Genomic DNA, 13,587 nt, shown 5'->3' with positions numbered 1-13,587 from the left:
ATGTGGTTTATTTGCAGCTGTATCATTAACAATTCACATTTATACAAGAACTCATTTATAAATATACATTTTTATTTCTTAAGTCAGCATACATCAGCATCATGGCCAATACATATGTGGTCATTCTCCATTTTTTTCCTTCTCATGTTCATTCAAGAAAAAAAACTGTCCTGACAGAAGGCTTAGTCACAGACATATCCTTTCCCAGATTTCTGACTGTTTTAAAGAGCTTTTGGATGTTTGAACGTTGAGCTCATAAAGTTGACATCTCCTATAATCAGTCTTTGGCAGTAGTGCAGGGATCACCGTCTCAGTCTCACATTCAGGATACGGTAGAAATCACAGCCTACCATGAACGTTATCGGGCCAGGCTAACATCCTCTGTGTGACGGCGGTAGCGACTGCCTTCATATTCTCCCTCATTTGAACCTCTCATCCTCTGTCGAATCTTCAGCTGCTTCAGTCGGTTTTTGTCCACCTGTCTCTTGGCCAGGATGAAGCTGATGATGCCTGTGGGGAGGCCTATCATCCTGGACACAGGTGAGAAATACACAAGTTAGCCAGAGTTTACAGAAACTGTCAACATCTTGTGTGGAGGAAGCAGACTGAGTGGGAATAAAAACATGTTTTAGCTGTGTGGATTCAACTTCATGGTCACATTGGAGGCTGCAGTTAGCGTTGCTGTTTTTGTATCGTTATACTGAGAGGTATTCCTAATATTTTGTCTTTTCCAGTTAATCAATAAGGGTAGAAATTATAGTATAGATTAAACTATTTCATGAAGGTAGGATTTACTGCAGTGCTTCTGTTTTAAACCACAATAGTTTAAGTTAGGACATTTCCAAATGACTGTTGAAGCATGACTATAAACACCTGCATTGTTTTTCTGTCAGCCAGTGTAGCAGCTGTCACGGCAGACATCAAAAATGCAAAATGCAAATCAGTTTATCTGATAAACAGACTGAGAAGATAAACTAACAACAACACACTGTGTTTCAGGACAGGGTTTTATCTATGCTCCAAATAATCAACACTGAAGCTCTTTTCAATTAAATGATTGTTTTGAAGCAATCACGATATTTGCATTTTAATCTTAACATCAAACTTTTTGCTGCCTCAGCAACCAGCAAGACTCCGGCTAACACAGTTTAAACCCATGACGCTCAAGGCCAATTGTTTTTTGATTCTTATGCATAAGGAAAGTAAGGTGTTAATGTTTGGTAAAAAAAAGAAAAAAAGAAAAAAAAAAAACAACAACTAAAAAACAACTCAATTACAACCATGTTGTCTCTTGTAAAACCAACAGTGTAGAGTCATAAGTGTCATTCAGTCATTAGTGAAGCACTAACTAAAAAAAATGAGTGAGTAAGTTTACATCCAGAAACAGGCAGGTTTAATGGTTTCCTGAAGAGAGCTTGTTTGCCAAGTGGTTTATATGAGATTGAAGACAAAGTCCATTTCATGTTTTATTGCTCATAATGGCTGCATTTAATAGTAAAATGTGCACAAGTTCTGATGATTGAAGTTGTGTTTTATGAAGGGATCCTCTCCTGTAGCAGACTTTATATAGAGCGTGTGACCGTAGACAGTTTTTTATGATTATGATTTTTTATTTAAGTTTTATGTAGGGCGTTTTGTTCTTGTCTGATAAACGTTTCACCACCACAGCTGTATTGTAGATGTCCATGTGGGTGTAACATGAATAAATAATACACAGCTAATACTGCTAGTACCGATGCTGCCACTAGGTTTCACTAGGTGCTGCTAAGTGGTGTTTTCGCTGACTGGGAATCATTTATTAGTTGTTAAATAAGACACTGGGGGTGTTCAGGAGAGGGGAGACTCACCAGGCATAGCCAATCTTTATCATGGGGTTCTTAGCCTTTTTCTTGGGGATGTACTCCGGACCCTCAGGTTCCTCCTCCTCCTCCTCCCCGGCTCTCCTGTCGTCTGTGCTGGTTCTCCTCTGAGGCTCCGTCCTGGAGCTGCACAGGGAGGCGGCGGGGGAGACATGAAGCGACCGGGAACACTGACACAATGCCGGGGTACTGCTGCTCTGCCTGAGGAGCCACCGGCCGGGGACAAGGTGTAGACCTGGCGGGAGGGAAAAGCCCTTTATCGTTCAGTGATACGACCCGTCTCCCCTCTGCAGCCAGTTAATGTGAGAGCTGTTCGTTCACAAGGAACATTTCGCCTGTGTAGTTCAGAATCATTACGAAGTCACATTATTTACACTAATGACTTTACCACAGCTTCAACTGAAGGTAATTTAAACGTCAACGTTATTAACTCCACCTTTTACGGGACATGTAACGTCAATGAGTTTGTGTTTTACCTTTCACTGCTGTCCTCACTGCTCTCACGTAGCACGCCGCCATGTTTGTTGAATAAGCTCAATCGCACATGCGCAGTGACATTCTCCTTAAAGCTGCTGCCACCTAGTGACAATTTTAACGCGGCAAATCCAGGAAATGAACAGAGCCAAGAAGATTTGTGTTTATGTCAAAAACATTTTATTTATTCAACCAACATTTCTCAACATCTCACCATTTTACAAAAAGACATAACTTGAAACCACGGGGGTGGGCTGCAGAGTATGCCTCTAATATATAGTTACAATAACAAACAGCAAGAACACAATCCAGGGCAGTTCCCTCAGTCAAACAACTGGAAGAAAGCAGCATATTTACAAAAGTCAGTTTGACGAAGACGACACCTTTTTTTCTTAAGAGCCCCAGAATTTTTATCTTTTTACAGTAGAGATGATAAACTCAAAAAACAAGTCTAATAGCATCTCCAGTGCTACTATTATGTATGCATTACATATGAGCATTCATATTCAACGCCTGGAACATCAGCTTCATTGCTGAGGTTTAATGTCAAAAGTCATGGAAGCTGTGAGGGCAGAGAAAAACAAAACGGAGTTTAATCTTCCAGGATGTAGTTGGGGTTGACGACCAGAACACCTTCTCCTGAGCTCTCAGACTCTGAGCCCTTCAGCCCCGCCTGAGACAGCTCGATTAGGATGTGATCCTGGGGAAACAGAAACACACCGTCAGTGATGTCAACCACACTTTGAAATGGATCAACTTAGTCTTTGCCGATTTAAAAATAGTGGTTGTATTTTTGCAGAGGGTGGACTCACATAGTGCACCAGCCTGTGGATGACCTTCTCTATCAGCCCCTTCTTATTGACGAGCTCCTCCTCAGAGTCGATCTCGGACTCGATCTCCTTCAGATACCAGTTCACCACCGCACTTTTCTTCAGCTCTTCCTCTTCCTCAGCTGCAGATAACAGTGAAAACGTGAGATTTAAAAAAAAAAAACAAACAAAAACAAAAACAGCGTGGTTTTTAGCAGATTAAGAAGCAGACGGTAGGTAGGAGAACACATCTTACCCTCCTCTGCCCTGCGCAGATGCAGGACGAGCAGGTTGGAGATGCGTTGGTACTCGGTGAAAGACAGGCGGAGAGATGGTTTCTGGCTGCCAGGCTCAGCGTGGCCGTTAACACCATTCACGTGCCCATTGATTCCATTAACGTGGCCATTAACTCCATCCACATGGCCATTTACACCATCCACGCCGTTGGGGACGTTGTTTCCTGCAAATAACAGTTTACATTAGATGCTTCGTTTTCATTACAGATGCAAATCATTGCTCTAGTATAACTATGTCGTGTCTCTGTGTGTGCATTTATGCACGTGTGTAGATTTGTCTCCAGGACGGTGTGTTCCCTGTGGGACAGTACCTTCCTCCTGCTCCTCCTCCTCCTCCATTTCATCCTCCTGCTCCAGGTTGATGTCAGGCGTCTCCACCCTGATGATGGATTTGTTCAGAAGACGGAAAGCTTCCTTCACGTGTTTGGGCTGCACCTGGAGACACAAAGAGAAACATCAGTGGTCACCACTCTGCACCATGTGATACACCTTGGAGTAGTTACATCACTGTCACTACATACATTACTTTTTACAGAAAGAGTTGTGGTGGTTAGATTTAATTATTTCAAGTAAAATATGGTTCATTATGATGCTGCAGCTGACTGGTGTCATCTCTCCAGTTTTAAAGGACTTTATTCTGTAGTACGTTACATTTGGTCCTGTATCCAGAGTCCCTGCAGCTCTACTGTGCTGTCTGAACAGGAAGTTGTTGTTGTACTCACCTCATCACAGCAGTGCATACGCGCCATGCCCTCTGACAGGCGGATCATGCTCTCCAGCTGCCGCACCGTTATCCTCCAGGCAGACTTGGACACGCCGCCAGAGCCGTCACGCTGACGCAGACGCTTGTACTGCTCGACGATGAACTCTTCAGATTCGCTGGAGATCTACAGGCGTAGAGTGATGGTTGGTGAATAGCGAAGCCTGAATTAATAAAGTGAGTGCAGGTAGAAACTCGAGAACACACACACCCACCTTAGGTTTGAACTGCCTGGCAAAGAGCAGGTATCTGCGGATCTCATCCAGAGAATACAGTCTGTCCACGGACTCCTCCACACGGGAGTGCAGGTCCACGATACGTCTGGCGATGGCGTAGTCTGTCACCTAGGATACAAACACAGATGGACATACAGTATTAGATGAGGTCAGACACTGAATTAATACAGCACAACAGGACGCAAGGATATATCAAACCTAAAAAAAACATAATGAAGTTATGTCAACAGCTGAAGTGAAAAATAAAGAATAAGGGAATAACTGCAAAGACTATGCCCGATACCTCGTTGCAGTCGTCCACCAGGATGAAGAAGAGGTCGAAGCGGCTCATGATGGGGGCAGTCAGGTTGACGTTCTGTTTCAGACTCTTGCTGCGGTCGTAGCGCCCGCCGACAGGGTTGGCAGCCGCCAGGATGGATGTGCGAGCATTGAGGGTGGCCTGGAAGAGGTGGAGACAAAGTCAGGTTATTGTACTGCAGAGATGAGGGAAAGGCCTCCTGGGTAATAGAAACACCTGGTTTGTAATGATGCAGCTTATAAAGGTTAATTCATTTGTATATGGTATGTATGCCTTGTTATAGCACTGGATAGACGTAAAGTTTTTTTCAGCTGCATTATTTCAGCCTTCACTTGAGCTGTGTGGCGGCGTCTGTTACCTTGACTCCGGCCTTGGTGATGCTGATGGTCTGCTGCTCCATGGCTTCATGGATGGCCACCTGGTCCTTGAGGTCCATCTTGTCAAACTCATCAATGCAACATACGCCCTAAAGGCAAATACAGCCATTAATACAAGTGAATACACAATAAAGTCTTTAACAGGCTTTTATAACTTTTGACACTCACGTTGTCGGCCAGCATCAGAGCTCCGGCCTCGATCACAAACTCGTGGGACTCCTCATCTCGGACGACGGCAGCTGTCAGACCTGCGGCGCTGCTGGCTTTCCCGCTGGTGTACACCGCTCTGGGACTGAACTCCTCCACGTGCCTGGAAACACACATTTAGATTTAGATCACTATTACAACTAACAGCTGTCCACAAGAGTAAACACACTCAGTTCTATTTTTTTTTTTTTATAGTTATTATCAACAAATTGTAACAGCAGACAGAATATTACCTACAGTACCCACCAATAGAAATAATTCATACAGAACAAATTTAACAGACAATAAATCAAGACACATTCATTTGTATTTATCATAGTGTAGAGGGCGTTTTTGTTGACAGAAGTGAACTTGTGAGTAATCTGTGTGTTTGTTACGTACTTGAGGAACTGGCTCTTGGCAGTACTCGGGTCTCCAACGATGCAGACGTTGATGTCTCCTCTCAGAGAGGTTCCCTCCATGGTCGTCTTGGGAACGCCTCCGAACAGCATCAGCAGGATGCCGCGCTTCACCTCGTCGTTGCCTGCAGGATACCAACCATTGTTAACATTTAGCTGAAAATCCACAGCTTGAATAACCTCTGAGGGATGAGCACAGGTTGCAGCACTGACCGTGGATGGTGGGGAAGAGGCTGGTGCACAGGTTGTGGTACAGGTTCTTGTCCTGGCTCATCTCAAACACTTTCTCCCACTCCTTCTCCGTCATCTGGCTCTTGATGCTTTCTGCAGTCTGCTCCTCCTCCCTCAGCTCCTTCCCACCAAACTACAAGAAAGAAAACTCACATTTGTAACTGAACACCCGGCTTGTTTGGAATTTATTTGTTTTCTTGGTTTTTTTTAATTTTATCTCTTACTCGTGGGTTAGTGGGGGCCACGTTGCAGGCCAGGAAGGCCAGTCTGTATGACAGCTCTCTCACTCCCAGAGCTTTCAGTCCTCTCAAACCCTCAGACTCAAAGCCCTGGGGTCCTCCAGCTACACGGGTACTGGTCTCTGCTCGCACACCTGAAGGAAGAACACCCATACAGTCATGGAGGTGTCAAAAATATAAACAATTAACACAATTTGTCCAAATACTTTTTTTGTCGTTCAGAGGATCAACACATGTGGTCAAACTCGTACCAGGAGTGCTGAGCTGAGAGACGTCCGGCACAACGATGAGGGTCCCGGTGAAGTCACAGCGGTCTCCGGCCTGAGCCGTCTCCACAGCCTCGGCCCTCAAGACAATCTCCAGGGAGCGGGGGATTGAACCACGGGGCAGCTCCGCCTGCGTCTCCTGGATACGCACCTGAACACAGAGTCAATCACGAACATCAGCGCCTATGCTTTCATCTGAACACCTCTTTCCTGTTTAAGCACAGATACACTCCGTCGTCATAGATACCTTCTGGAAGTCGATGAACTTGGATTTGTGTGTGTCCAGGTGGAAGCGGGAGCGGTTGTTGCAGACGGGGTTTCTGCAGATGGTTGGGGGAGAGTATTTGAACTGCTGAGGGACGTCTTTGATCACTGCCTGGCAGTCCATGCACAGGAAGGTGCCGCTCACCTGAAACCACAGAGAAGTCATTATAATGACCAGACACAAGCTCAACATTAGTGCATTTATACAATCACAGTGTTGATTCTGTTTCTGTGCACTTGCATGGTTTGTTGCTACCTCACACCACTACCACTCCTTGTTTATGTGCACCTGCAGACTATCTTACCAGTTCAGGGTGTACTGGGTGTGTCCTCACCACCTGACCACTGATCCTCACCAGGGTGCCGATACGCGCGGATGACAGCTCACGGATTCTAGATTACACACCGGGAAACAGTCGTGTTTGAGATATATAAACTTCTACTGGGGCTACGACAGTATGTGAGTTTACAGTATATTCCAGCAGAGCAAACTGAGATGAATTGAAAACACTGTGCATGATCACTTTCACCAAAACCAGCGACAGATTTGAGTTTGTTCTGCGTCTTACTTGTGCCTGGTGGGAAGATCCTCGATGGCCACGTAGAACTCTTTGGTGAGGGGAACATTCCCATGATCCCGAGCAAAGTTGCGCACTGCCCGACAGAGGAAGGGATACACTCTGCAGGCAGAGACAGCTGCATGTTAATCCACAGGTGAACTCTCTATGGCTGTCAATGCATGTGTTTGTTTACAGTGTAACATATGAGTGCACCTTAAATCAGAGCAGCAGCTTTATCAACTGGACCAAAGTACAGTAAGAGCTCCTCTGACAGTAGTGAGGTAGGAGGTCGAGCTGAGGCTCCCGGTGTGGGTACTCACCTGTAGTACTCCTCCTGGATGGTGGTCGCCAGCTCCTGGTTGAAGCCCTCCAGGTCTGTGAAGCTCACCAGCAGGGTGTTCCTCTCGGGCCTGATCAGCTCCTCGGCCTCACGGACATACTTCACCTCCCCATCCCCGGTCTGAAATCTGCACAGGGACACATCCGGAGGGGAAAAATGAAATATAATGATACATCGCGATCAAGAGCCGATCAACACAGGATCGGATCCTCACAGTTTCTGATAATCGATACAAAAAGCAGAGGTATCATGCGATCGACTCGTGTACAGCCCGTTGGGACTGGAAACAATACAAAGGAGCCTGCTGCTGACTGACTTACTCCTCCAAGAAAGCCTGGAACAACTTCTGACATTTTTCAGCCAACTCGTCCTTCACCGTCTCCCCGGCATTCTCCGCGGTTGCTGTGGCCACATCCATAGTGAAAAAGCGTCAAACTGCAACCAAAGACTCAGAAACTTCTGCGAAACTCAGACCCGCGCCGCTTCCCTCAGCTCGCTGCAGCCCTGACGACACAGACGCACTTTCCCGCGAAAAGACAGACCACGTGACGTTTGGCGCGCCGCTGTCGACCAATCAGTGACGTGATGCAAATATTCTCCGGCTTGCAGCCAATCAAAGGGTTGGAAAGGCAGACTGACGCTGAGACCGTCTCCTCTTTCCCGCGGTAAGCTTCCTGCTTCAAACTTTAAATAAAGTTTTGGAGAAGAAAAAATGGTGGAGACAAGTTGATCAGATCTGCCTTATTAAGTCCGTTTCTTCACAGGTTGAACGAACAGCATTAAGCTCTTTAACTGATGTCACTGTTGTTATCTGTAAAACGTGTAATCACCAATGATCAGTTATAACTGTTGTATATTTATGTCATGTTGCAGTTCCCCACTGTGACCACTGGATGGCGGTGAACACCGTGAACTCCACGTCAAGACAAACAGTGTTGGACAAAAACAACAGTGTTAATACGTCTGATCTAATGGGACAGAGAAGCCTGAACCAAACATATATTTATTAACGTGAGTTTATACTGGATACTGTGAACTGGTGGACACTGCACATTTGTAACCCAACACAATTGTTGCTTGTTCTTTTTAAATTATATTTATTTTTATGCTTTTTTTCATATTTATTGTACATTTTATATTCTCTAAATTATTCTTGACTTACAGTATTTGCTTTATCTTTCTTTATTCTGTAAATTACTCATCCACTGAAGGTCCTTTGGTAGAGTTGGTGGGTGGGAAGCCAGTGAGGGATCGTCTCAGTGTTGTGGTTAGCCACTCTTACTGGTCGGTCTGTGTACACGGCCTCCTTCTGTAAAACTGTTATGGGGGTTGCTAATCTAAACATTCATAGATAACTTGTCAAATAGCTCCTGCGGTGTCATCCACTTCCCTTTAGCTCAGTATGCTGTAAACATACAGTGCATATGTTAGAAACTGTGTGTTTTTACAGTGTTTATATATCACATTGAACACATGGATGGGAAGCACAGAAGTGGACTGTGCTGCAGGAATGATCTGAAACATTTCTGCAGATTTCTCTTGGAATTACCTACCACCAATGCAAGTCAATTCAAATGACCACAGAAGCTGTTCTATGAGTGATGAAACTACCGATTTACAGCCACATGTTGATGTTCAAAAGATGGCACTTGGATGTCATATCACTTTAAGAACCAATAGAAAGTCTCATGTCCTCTGACGCAGACAAGCCCCATTAAACCTGTAGTGTAGTGACTGTGAATGACCACTGGGGGAGGATGCAATCAGTGCAAAGACAGAGCAATGCACCACAGTAATATACTTGACATTATAATGGCTGCAATCATCAGTTTCATTTGTATAAGACGATACTCAGTTATGTACTATGTCAATTAGATCATCAGTTGATAAAAAGTGACACATCAATAGATACACGATAAAGAACCTAGTAGTAAACAGATGCAAAGTTACTTTTGTTTTAATAAACGTAAAATTATCAACTATAACTAATGATAATTAATATAAACAATATAATAGTTATTGATCTTAAACTATGTCCTCTTATTTGACCTGACTGTGAAAAACAAAGTCTTTGTTTAGTATACATATTTATTATACATTTTATTTATGAATAAAGTATTGATTTGTCAGTTAATATTTTTCTTTCCCAGTAATAACTAAGAAAATCTTACACTCTGATGAAGGCCATGAGATACATCAAGTGAAACCTAGTAAGTAGACCTTGAGTTAAGAATTTGTTGTGACTCTGTAGGCCTGACACATCTGCATGAGTTTTGAACAATTTAAAGTGTTACTGAAGGAGGTGAAAGAAATGCTGTTAAGGAGCAGTTGGCAGCCACAGTGCAGATTACTCCAGTTCTGGGGCCAGTGCCTTGCTCAAGGGCAATAATAGGAGGATTTGTAAAATGCATGTCCATTAGTATAGAAGAAATCTGGATCACCAAACAACAGCAATGCAGAATAGTTAAGGGGCCAAACTGCACACAAAAAACTCCCAGGACCATCTGCATGGCTAAGCTGATCTCTGCTCTATTATTCCATTAATTGCTATTTCTGTTCCCACATCATTCTCACGTCCCCACCTGCTGAGGTCAATACAAACACCCCCGACAGGCTATTGGTTTCACCTGTCACATTGTATGAATCCACCAGGAACAAAGCAGGAAGTTATTGCAGGCCATTTGGATGCAGCCCAGTCTTTCTCTCCTTTTTTATTTCTCCTTTTGTCTTGACCTCTGGTTTTCCCACGATTGTTCAACGGCAGGAAGCTCAGCCTGTCTGAGTGTGACGAGGGAACCCGACCATCTGTAGGTAAATACACACACACACGCACGCACACACGCACCACAAGGGCATCAGTGCCACAATGTTTGGTGAGGATAGATTTTTATATTTTTAATATTTGCCTAAAAACATAAGTATTGTTACGCTCCACAATCGGTAGCACCATTACTCCTGCTATTACCAGTCATGATACATACATCCAGACACAAATACAGCAGGTAGGCACAGATCAAATGTAGTTTGTGGTATTGTATCGTATTATACAACCATGCAGCAGGCACCAGACTGGGTTGTGCAGAGACGAAAACTTTGATGGTGTCAGATTTGTGGTAACAGGTGAAAAACAAGACGACAAGAACAAACAGGTGTAAGAGCAGCAGGATATGAACGTGAAGAGCAGAGAGATGATTTAAAAAGAGTCATTTCCTGGTTTATTTGTGTTCAGACGGTGACACATTTTCATTGTTTTTGTGGTTTACTCCCGCACATTGAACTTGAAATCAAACTCTTACTGAGATTAAAGCAGTTCATGGGTGTTCACATCCATAGTGGGTGAACACAGCAGGACAGTGTGTTTTAAACACGGGCATCAATTCTAGGACAAGCAGCAACTTAGTAAGCAGACCCCAGCCCAGCCGAGCAGGTGTTTCAGTTGCTGAAAACCAGACTGAAGGGAAAAACAAACAAACAGAGACAAGCAAGAGGAAAAACTGAGTTGTAAAGACTTGCCTGAGCATCACGAGGGAGGACAAAGTGTTTGTTGATGGCTGTAGATAATAGATTTTAGACAGTATTTTTTGCAAACTGTTGAAAACTAACAGTGAATATGGAGCCTCAAATGAAACTTTTATGTCACCTAAAATGTGCCCACAGTCTAATAAGGTGGGTGTAAACAAAAAATGCTGGAGTAAGAGGAAGAAAAGAAACATGTCACCATGCAAATACCTGTAATCCATCATTAACTCTGGTTTACTGCATAAACTTGCTAATGGAAAATGATCTGAAAAGAGCATAAAAATTCATCTTGCTAACATCCCGAGTTATTTCTTTCTTTGTTCCCACAGAAAAGCCACAGAACTGGCTCTGTAGGTTTTACTATCTTCAGTACTATCTTCCTATCCTGTGTGGATGCATCTGAATGCATCGCGGGGCTGATACAGGGTCCACATACTAATATAACAGCCTATAGCCGTGCTAGCAGCTCTGTGAGGCTTTATTCTAGGACAGTACTGCTTTGAGCTTAACGCTGAAAGCGGCATGCTAATATGCTAACAATCAAAATGCCGACATGATATTTGGCGGGTGTAATATTTTCATCATCTTAGTTTAGCATTTTAGCATGCTAATATTTGCTAATTAGCACTTAACATAAGGTACAGCTGATGGCAATGGGTTTACATGTATGCCTATAAACAAGAGTTTTGCCCTAGGATGGCATTAGGTGAAAAAATTAATTAAAATAAACTGCCCCAACATATGCCTTGGACCTCGGCCCAAGCTGCTTACACTTTACTGCTGACTGACAGCAAGTAGATTTTCTGTGTGTGCACCAGAATTGGTCCAAGTATGGGGTGAATTTATTTTGCTATGTGAGAAGGGGTCACCGATTCCTTAGGGGAACATCAATGTCGGCATCTGCACCAAAATTCATAACAATTTATCAAATAGTTGTTGAGACATTGACTTAAAACCACAGAGCTGCTCATAGGGTTCGCGAAAGCACATTTTATTGAGACACTTATTGACACTTATTTCATTGACTCTTTATTGAAAAACTTATGATCACGATCTGTTATTTGTATCCTTCTTAAAAGCTACAATATCCCTGTTTTTAATATTGTTGTGATCTACCGTATGTTTGCACATCACCACCGCTGGTTATTGATGAAGCTGGATGAAAGCTGTGAGTGGCCTTCAGTGTCTCCTTAATGTTGTTAAACTGATTTACTTCGTGGCAGCTCTCTGGGTTGGTGAGCGCAGAGCTGCTCGGGTGTTTGATTGTTTTAGCTGCTTGTTTTTCCTAAAATGAGCTGCAGGAAGTCTTTCCTGTTTTGAATACACTATGAATAGCAGAGAATTGTGTGTCTGTGTGAATGTGTGGTAAAGAGAGAGACAGAGAAAGAGAGAGAGAGAGCCGAACATACGAACAGGTAACAGGTAGGTTTTTGTTCTACATATTTCTCTACAACATTTCTGTATTTAAAGCCACATAAGCAGATGATAGAACAAAGCTGTCGTGATGCTCACAGTGAGTCACACTGAAACAGATCAATCCTCCATTGTAGCAGTGAGTTACTGTATTCTTCCTTTTCGTCTCTCTCCCAACTCTCCTCTTCATCCTCCTCCTCTCTGCCTCAGGAAGCGGGACACAGTAAACTTCCAGCTTCTGTTTCTCTCACTTCCAAGTGGAAGTAAGTTTGTGGGAAGCACTTTGTGTGTGTGTGTGTGTGTGTGTGTGTGCATTTAAGTGCTGGAAAAATGGACCTCCTGACCCCCTCATGCTCCCTTCTCTCTCACGTAGAAGGAGCAAACTGTTTATATCATCAATGTAAATCTAACCTTCACCCTCAAAACACTGACACAAACACATCCACACACACCCTGACTCATGTGCACTAACGTGTGCGATGCTTATCACACGTCACATTTTAAAAAGCAGTTTCATTTTTAACGTGTTCGTGTGCGTTCGGTGGACTCAGCTGGCAGACGGCTGAGTGATTATGAATCAATACAAAGGGACACAAACTGATGATTGTAAAGACTAGAGGCACACACAACACTACCAACTGATTTCAACACCTTTCCCTTACAATCTGCGTCTGAATCACCGACTCTGCCCCCAGGCACATCAAACATGAATTACAACTGCAGCAAACTTTGGCAAAGTTGGCAGTTAAACAATGTGTGAGACCAAATTCATTTGATCCAGGATTGTTTTTCTTCCGATTCCACATTTCCTGTCCCTTTTCAATGTGTTTTCTGTGATTAAAGCTGAAATACCACTCATTAGCTTGGTTGATTAAAGACTAAATTATTAGTGAAAGTAGGATTTTATTTGATATCTATCTGAGAATGAGGGCGGGAGTGTGGCTGTGGTGCAGTGGTTAACATGTGAGCCAGGAATTAACACTGTTTCACTTAGGAAGCAAGAAACAGTTCATGAAAAAAAGCCTCTTTCACAAAAATGGG

General features: G+C 43.5%; 2 protein-coding genes across 2 annotated transcripts; both read right to left on the bottom strand.

Annotated features, from left to right (window-relative positions):
• Positions 1-51: 51 nt before the first annotated feature.
• Positions 52-2,449, bottom strand: LOC139629789 (uncharacterized). The gene is made up of 3 exons (XM_071492628.1): positions 2,336-2,449; positions 1,848-2,094; positions 52-530 (listed from the first exon to the last, which is right to left on the bottom strand). Exons 1-3 carry the CDS (start codon positions 2,376-2,378, stop codon positions 359-361), a joined length of 462 nt encoding a protein of 153 aa, XP_071348729.1. The 5' UTR covers positions 2,379-2,449; the 3' UTR covers positions 52-358.
• A 41-nt stretch (positions 2,450-2,490) lies between these two features.
• Positions 2,491-8,144, bottom strand: mcm6 (minichromosome maintenance complex component 6). The gene is made up of 18 exons (XM_071492618.1): positions 7,935-8,144; positions 7,595-7,741; positions 7,284-7,394; positions 7,020-7,107; positions 6,698-6,859; positions 6,436-6,601; positions 6,170-6,318; positions 5,928-6,078; positions 5,698-5,839; positions 5,278-5,419; positions 5,091-5,198; positions 4,718-4,873; positions 4,414-4,542; positions 4,161-4,325; positions 3,750-3,873; positions 3,399-3,602; positions 3,146-3,285; positions 2,491-3,033 (listed from the first exon to the last, which is right to left on the bottom strand). Exons 1-18 carry the CDS (start codon positions 8,030-8,032, stop codon positions 2,926-2,928), a joined length of 2,490 nt encoding a protein of 829 aa, XP_071348719.1. The 5' UTR covers positions 8,033-8,144; the 3' UTR covers positions 2,491-2,925.
• Between the last annotated feature and the right edge of the window lie 5,443 nt (positions 8,145-13,587).

Source organism: Trachinotus anak, unplaced genomic scaffold (genome assembly GCF_046630095.1).
Source record: "Trachinotus anak isolate AG129_WGS33_773 ecotype Australia unplaced genomic scaffold, CSIRO_AGI_Tana_v1 ptg000012l, whole genome shotgun sequence".
Classification (NCBI taxonomy): domain Eukaryota; kingdom Metazoa; phylum Chordata; class Actinopteri; order Carangiformes; family Carangidae; genus Trachinotus; species Trachinotus anak.
The sequence above is the reverse complement of the archived record's forward strand: the minus strand, read 5'-3'. Positions and strand labels throughout refer to the sequence as shown.

Bases quoted from the DNA above. Each gene is read 5' to 3' on its own strand.
- mcm6 (XM_071492618.1), bottom strand. From the start codon at position 8,032: ATGGATGTGGCCACAGCAACCGCGGAGAATGCCGGGGAGACGGTGAAG. The intron at 6,319-6,435 runs GTACGAGTTTGA...TTCTTCCTTCAG, and splicing joins CTCTCAGCTCAGCACTCCTG to GTGTGCGAGCAGAGACCAGT. The intron at 3,286-3,398 runs GTAAGATGTGTT...TGTTATCTGCAG, and splicing joins TCTGCGCAGGGCAGAGGAGG to CTGAGGAAGAGGAAGAGCTG.
- LOC139629789 (XM_071492628.1), bottom strand. From the start codon at position 2,378: ATGGCGGCGTGCTACGTGAGAGCAGTGAGGACAGCAGTGAAAG. The intron at 2,095-2,335 runs GTAAAACACAAA...CCCTCCCGCCAG, and splicing joins AGTGAGGACAGCAGTGAAAG to GTCTACACCTTGTCCCCGGC. The intron at 531-1,847 runs GTGAGTCTCCCC...ACCTGTGTCCAG, and splicing joins ATAAAGATTGGCTATGCCTG to GATGATAGGCCTCCCCACAG.